Here is a 7,022-nt window from a genome sequence, read left to right as displayed (position 1 = left end):
CACACACACACACACACACACACACACACACACACACACACACACACACACACACACGTGTCTAAGAGAAAGAACAGACCTCACCTATTTCGTCATGAATGTACTAACGAAATCACCCCCAAAACAAGAAGTCGGCTCAACATAAAGTTACGAGGTGTGGCTGCTTGAACCTTTTCAAGTGTGATGATCTGCATTTAGCAATTAATGTTCAAGTACGCTCACCCTGACGACTGAGGTATCCAGTCATACTGCAAGGGTCCTCATAGAGACTTTCTGTTGGGGTCACAGGGTGTTGCTCAGACAACACAGCAAAGAAAAGAAGTAAACAGAGTACGCCTGTGGCTTTTACTCCAGTGAAACCACAGACCTCCAGCATCACTACATGTTTGAAAGTAGGGCTTGTTAGCATACAGATCATTAGAACTTCTTCCAACATTTCAACGCTGGTCACTGAGTGGAGCACCACACATGACATCCACCTAAGAAAAAGCAAGTGTTCTCCAAAGCTAAACGTTTTACCCGTCAGATCAAAGAGTCACTGAAAGGATCACATTGGATTGCGACGCGCTGTTACGCAGTCAGCACCAAAACCACCGCCATTCAGAGACGTCACTTCCAAGCTGCTTGTTCTCTCCAAACTGTAACTTCAGCACAGGTTGAGATTAAACGATGACACGTCTCCGCTGCACGCAACAGTCAAGCTGTGATACGCTTCAGTCAATAAATAGACTCCTGCTTTCTTTCTAGCAAATGTTACATCTCATACTCACAGGTTACATGAGGGCAGACATACAGTTGAATTAGGAACCAAATCAGTGACTTGCTCTGGCTATTCAGATTTTCCCGTGCATGCTTCACATTACCATAACTCCTCAAACATCTTGAGCCAAAATTACTAAATAAGTGCAGCCTGCCTGTCGTGAGCGATAAAGCGTTAACAGATGGCAGATTAGCCAGAAATGAAAACGATGACACCGCCGTACAAGCCATGAACGAGTTCTGCCACAGATAAGACATTTTCTCCCTTTCTTTAAAGCCAGAAACACTTTTCAGTCATTTGGACGACAGGCGGGATTTTTCTCACTGTGTTGCAACATTTAACCACATTCTCTGGGTTTTGGGGACCGAGAGCGACTAAACTCAGTTTGGTTCTAATATTCATCGTTTTAAATTGAGCTGAATGTTTTCAGTGGGCGACCCAGACTCTTTCACTTCAGAGCCGGGCTTGCTTTATTATGTACAGACTGTGGGTTGGCACAGTGTCACTGAAACAATCATGGCCTTTCCTAAAAGACACACATAACCCTCGTATGTATCCTAATGTGTCATCAGTGGCTTCACAGATAAGCACTTCACCCGTGCCACATGCACTAATGTACCCTGATACTATCGTGGACGCTGGCATTTAAACTATAACAACCTGGGCCGCCCCCCTCAGTCTGTGACTGACACAAAGTGTTTGAGCCTCTCTGATATTTGTTGTTAGATTACAGGACAGTCTGATATTCTGCCTCAGTCCATTTAAATGGGGATGGGACCCACAGACTGTTTCTGGATGGTTTTCATGGTTTGAGCTCGTTGAACACAGTGATGAACTGTGTTCAGCGAAAGTGGTTTTCACAAGTGGTCTTCAGCCCAACAAATGATTAACACCTTTTCTTTTTTTACATGTAGAATTGTCTGAAGGCCTGAACATCACAGCCGTGCAGCAATGCTTACAGCCGTGATGTCATGTGTCACAGATCATTTGACTTTCACTATCACAGCATTTCCCAGAGAGGTGACGAGCTCCCTGTCTGGGAGGGTGGGATGCTGTCCCGGGTGTTTTTGTTGCTTCAGCCCAGCTTTACTGGCAACAAGTTCAGACTGGACATACATTCTTTAAAAAGAAAAAAAAAAGGCAACAAGGCCGATCACTTTGACCTTCTTATGAGTCGTCTCTGGTCTGTTTTCTGTAGCTTTTTGGAAACTGGTAGTTTTCTACATAATTCTCTGTGTATATAATCTGACACTAGGTGCAGGGGCTCATTGCGAGCTGACTCACAGCTCTTACTCATGAACCCTGCTGCCTCTGCAGGCTCAGCTGACTTGCAGATGAAGTGACTTTCTTACCTTTTGGCTTCCTCCAGGTGGCACAGGTACTCATAGGCCATGTTCTGCTGGCGCCGCTCATCCATCTCCTCGGCTGTGAGCCGCTCCACGCCATCCAGTACAGCTGGAGGCAGGAAACACAAGGAATGCTTTTGAAACAGCAGGAATACATGGGAAATAAGAAACTATGGCCGTGTTGCTGCACAAAGAGCCTCACAGTGTGGCTATTCACAAACAGCGTTTACACAATGTTCACCTCATCAATTTTTGTTTTGCTTGCATAACTATGGAAATCTTTCCAACCAGCAGCGTGGCCTCTAACTTTCTCCATAAAGCCAGCGTGTTTTAAGTCATCTGTGCTTCACACATGAACACAGGTGCGTGTAACTTTAGGGAATGCATGTGTGTGGAGATGGCAAACAGTAACCCACACAATGCAGAGGAAGTCACAGGGCGATTCCCCGTGAGATTACACAGAGGCCTGCACAGAGCATGAGTCCCTACAGCCGTGGGGTTTTTCCCGCATAATGATGGGAGGGGGATGGGGACGAGGGGAGGGGAGGGACCACCTCAGCAGGTAAAACAGCTTTCAGCAGAAACGGAACATACGGGGCTAAGACTTCAGAAACGGCCTCCTGTTTGGAACCAGGTTTGGTATCCACTCATAAATGACACACCATCGGCTAAGCAAACCGCTTCACATTTTCCACACTGCGTGGATAAAGTGTCACAGTGCAATCACCACACGTTGCCTCAAAAGGTCTGAGTTTATGGGCGGTGGTTGTTAAGTTGGTAGCTGTTCGCTTCATGTGTGCGAGGACGCAAAACTTTGGACTATCGCCGTCTGTCCCGTTTCCACCAGGTCCAGTCCCCATCCCACGTCCACGTACGAACTAACTTGGACGTAAAGCGGCATTTAAGAAGGAAAAAGTCGGGGAAACTGCTTCCCCGCTCTACGATGCCTTGCTATTAAAACGCGGAAGTCATGATTAGGCTCTATCATGCCGTCAGAAATAAAGAGCCAAGCTCGCCGTGAGCGCTTTCTACTAACATACAACGTCTGTTTCGGGACTTTTGGAGGAGTCTTGCGTGAGCGCAGTGTCCACTGTGGTCCGGGGCTGTGTGCGGTTAAAGGAAGCCTTCCTGCCTGGCATCTCAAGGTGAGCACGGGGGGAAAGCGCATAACTTACAGCCATATCTGGGCCGGGGCCCGTCTCCCTCCTCTGAAGTTGACATCCTCCTCTGTCGAGAAACGCGACTCTCTGCGCTCCACTGCAGTCACGAAGAAAAGTTGAAGCGCAACTTCAGTCCCAAACTCAACAGAACTTTGAAAAGAGCAACACGCCGAGAAAGAGCCGAAAGAAAAGCGCACAGGACCTTTCGGCCCTCTTGTTCCTCCTCTGCACAGTTTGAGTTGCGAGCTTTTTTTTCTTCTTCTTCTTCAAACCTCACTGATGTCACTGGGTGTGTTCTTCATAATCCTGAAGTATGCGTTTCAGGAAACACGGTTTAGCAGCCTGGGGCCGGCCAAGCTGCAGGCGCAGCGCCTCCTGCCGTCCACTCGAAGGCGAACATGGCCTATGAGTACCTTGGGAGGTTCCCAAGCGGAGGTCCGGGGACCCCAGGGGACCGGGGAAATCGCAATGACATGACAAAGTGTTGCATTTTCCAAGAACCTTCCCGTCCAACCTGTAATCATGGGCAGTACATATAAGTCAGCATGTGTTAATGCGGATTTGACCCAAGTGTTCATCTGCAACAAACACTGGGGGGGGGAATAAAGGATGCTGTGACTTTCAGTTACTGGGGTAACGATGTATTTACAGTAGAAAGCTGGAGTAATAGACACAATAAGATAAGATAAACCTTTATTAGTCCCACACGTGGGAAATTTGTTTGTTCACAGCAGAAAGTGGACAGTGCAAAGTTAAGAGCAGCAAAAATTAAGAAAAACCCCCCAATAGAATAAAATAAGATAAACTAGAATAACATACCAAATACAATCAGAATGACAATGATAAAAATGGTTGGCGAATGTGCACAACCACTAGAATCTTTTTCTGTCTTTCACCAAAAGGGAAAAACCACAGTGAAATATTAGGTTTGTGACAAATGTATTTGTTCTTTTTATGTATGTATAATGTTATAAATACTTTATTATCAGGCTGCAGGAGTGCGTCTGTGGCACTGCACACGAGTTTAAACATTCCTTTGAATTCACATTGTTTCACAAAGTATTTGGACCCTTGGTTTGAGTGCAAACATGTGGTAATTGTGAGGCACTCTAAAATATATTTATATATGTGTGTTACTTTAATGTTGCAAGGGAGATGATTTTAATGACTGAAATACTTCTGGATAGCTTGATCCATAATAGTCACGTTTTAATAAGTTTGGATTTTAAAATGTGCAAAGACGTAAAAAGACTCTGGACGGTTCAAACCAGGATCTTCTTACTGTGAGGTAACAGTGCTAACCACCATATCTACCTATCTATATAATAAGATAAAATACATGTTTGTATAAAGTCTCACAGGCTAATTGGCTAAAACAGTTATCAGATTTTAAAAAACAAAACAAAAAAACCTTGCAGTTATACTGTTTCTATGGAAATTCAAGTCCACTTATCAGTCGCAAGCTGGCACTTAAAGTAAAGATCTTCTTATGTGAGCAATTTTAGTTAAATGTCATTGTGAGCAGACATGAACGAAGTGTTACGTTATTGCAGAGCAGAGCGATAACTCTTATTAATAAACCACAGAACAACAAGCCTTCTTATAATTCCTTTTTTGTGCATAACTACAAGGTCAGCTGCTGACTCATTTTTCTCTGTTACTAAATTTAAAGGGGTTTTCCAGCAGTGCAGTAAGCGTCCCCTGAGAGGCCGCTGTCAGCAGCAGACTTTTGAGTTTCGGTGGCCGATACATTCACTGAAAAACGAGGCCCATGTTGCACACACACGACTCGCTGGAGCTCAGAGCTTTTGTTGAGTTACAGTTCCAATCAAACGATGGTGAAAAGCAGACACAAGCTGGACTCAGCTTGTAGGAATCGATGCAAACACACAGTCTTCTTTAGAAGGATGAAAGCTTTATCGTTAAACCATTTACATTTTTTTCTAAAATATTTCATAAAATTGTATTTAAAACGTATTATTGTGATACACCGAAGCATGTCGTCGACGCCGTTAGGAATAGATTCTGTTATGTGGACGATAATAATGATAACAAACAACAAACAACAGATATTTATATTCATGCTGAATTAAGAATTTCATAAATTTTCCTTGCCATATGTATCTTGACAAAATTTTATCCCATTCATTAAACTGTTTCTGGTTAATTTCTATTGGTAATGTTTGGAATAAATATAATAATTTAGGAAGAATATTAATTTTAATTGAGTCTATTCTCGAATATAAACTTAAATATGGAATTAGATTCCATCTCGCTATATCTTCCTTAATTTTTTTTTGTATTGGTAAATAATTTCGTTCTAAAAGTTCTGTAAGATCCTTCGGTATTATGACTCCTAGATATTTAAAGTACTCTGTTTGCCATGCTAATTGATACTTATTTTTAATTTCTTCTGATGGAATATAATTAAGCAATTGTGTTTTACTCATATTAACCCTATATCCAGATAGTCGACCAAAGTATTCAAATGATTGCATTAATTTAGGTAAAGAATTTGATGGTTGACCCAAAAATATTAAAATATCATCTGCATAGCAAGCTAATTTATGCTCCTTTTCGTGGATATTAATACCTTCTACTTCTTTATTTTGTCTTATATATTGAGCCAATGGTTCCAGATATAACGCAAATAATAATGGTGAGCACGCACAGCCATAGGTAGCCATTAATTTTAATCCTTGCCGTAGGGTTATCATAAAGTGCCTGTATTGTCTTAATTATATTTTCGTGAAAGCCAAATGTATGCAAGACTCGGTAAAGAAAGTTCCAATTGACTGAATCGAATGCTTTTTCTGCATCGATACTGATTACCATTGCTTCTATTTCATTCTTTTGAATATGATTAATAATTTGTAATGTCCGTCGTACATTATCTTGTATTTGGCGCTCTCGAATAAAACCTGTTTGATCATTATGAATTAGATTAGGTAAGAACTTTTCTAGTCGTCTAGTCATGATAGATGTAAACAGCTTGTAATCTGTATTAAGAACAGATATTGGTCTATATGACGCACATTCTAATTTATCCTTATTTTCTTTTGGGATGGCAGAGATAATCGCTTCTTTCCAGCTAGAAGGTACTTGAGCCTTCTTTAGGACCCAATTCATTGTTAGAAGCATCACTGGTATTAATTCTTCTTTTAGCTCCTTGTACCATTCTGACGTATATCCATCTGATCCTGGAGATTTATTTATTTTAACTTTACTTATTGCTATTCTTAGTTCCTTTTCTGTTATATCTTCAATCAAAGTTTTATTCTGTTCTTCATTCAGTACTGGTAAATCAAGAGAAGCTAAAAAACTGTTAATTTCAACTATACTACTCTCTGTGTTATTAGCATAAAGAGTCTTATAAAATGTTTCAAATGCACTCTGAACTTCTATTGGTTTATTTTTTATTAGTTTTGTCACTGGATGTTTGATTTTGTGAACTGTATTATCTGCTATTTTCTTTTTTAGTTTCCAGGCTAATACATTCATTGCTTTTGATCCTCCCTCATAATACCTTTGTTTAAGAAACATAAATTTTTTTAAATTTCATATGTGGTCAAATCATTTATTTCATTTCTTGTTTTCCTAATTTCCTCCAATATGTCCTGTGTTGTTTTTCTTTTATGCCTTTAGGCCCCGAATTAGATTTAAAACCCTACAACTTAACAAAGGAAAAGGGGGGTGGGGCTTACCTTCTCTTAGGGAATATTATTGGGCAGCACAATTAAGGCCTATGATATGCTG

General features: G+C 41.2%; 1 protein-coding gene across 1 annotated transcript in view; it reads right to left on the bottom strand.

Moving 5' to 3' along the window:
- The window catches only part of iqgap1 (IQ motif containing GTPase activating protein 1), a 42,811-nt gene extending 39,169 nt beyond the window's left edge, over window positions 1–3,642 (bottom strand). Inside the window, exons 1-2 of the mRNA XM_005746682.2 lie at window positions 3,282–3,642; window positions 2,113–2,215 (exon numbers count right to left, since the gene is read on the bottom strand). Of these exons, the coding sequence (XP_005746739.1) occupies window positions 2,113–2,215; window positions 3,282–3,327 (149 nt within the window). The 5' untranslated portion in view covers window positions 3,328–3,642. The remainder of the gene's footprint in view (window positions 1–2,112; window positions 2,216–3,281) is intronic.
- Between the last annotated feature and the right edge of the window lie 3,380 nt (window positions 3,643–7,022).

This window comes from Pundamilia nyererei, unplaced genomic scaffold (assembly GCF_000239375.1).
Source record: "Pundamilia nyererei isolate P.nyererei 1_Seehausen unplaced genomic scaffold, PunNye1.0 scaffold00181, whole genome shotgun sequence".
Classification (NCBI taxonomy): Eukaryota; Metazoa; Chordata; class Actinopteri; order Cichliformes; family Cichlidae; genus Pundamilia; species Pundamilia nyererei.
This window is presented reverse-complemented; position numbering and strand designations above follow the sequence as displayed.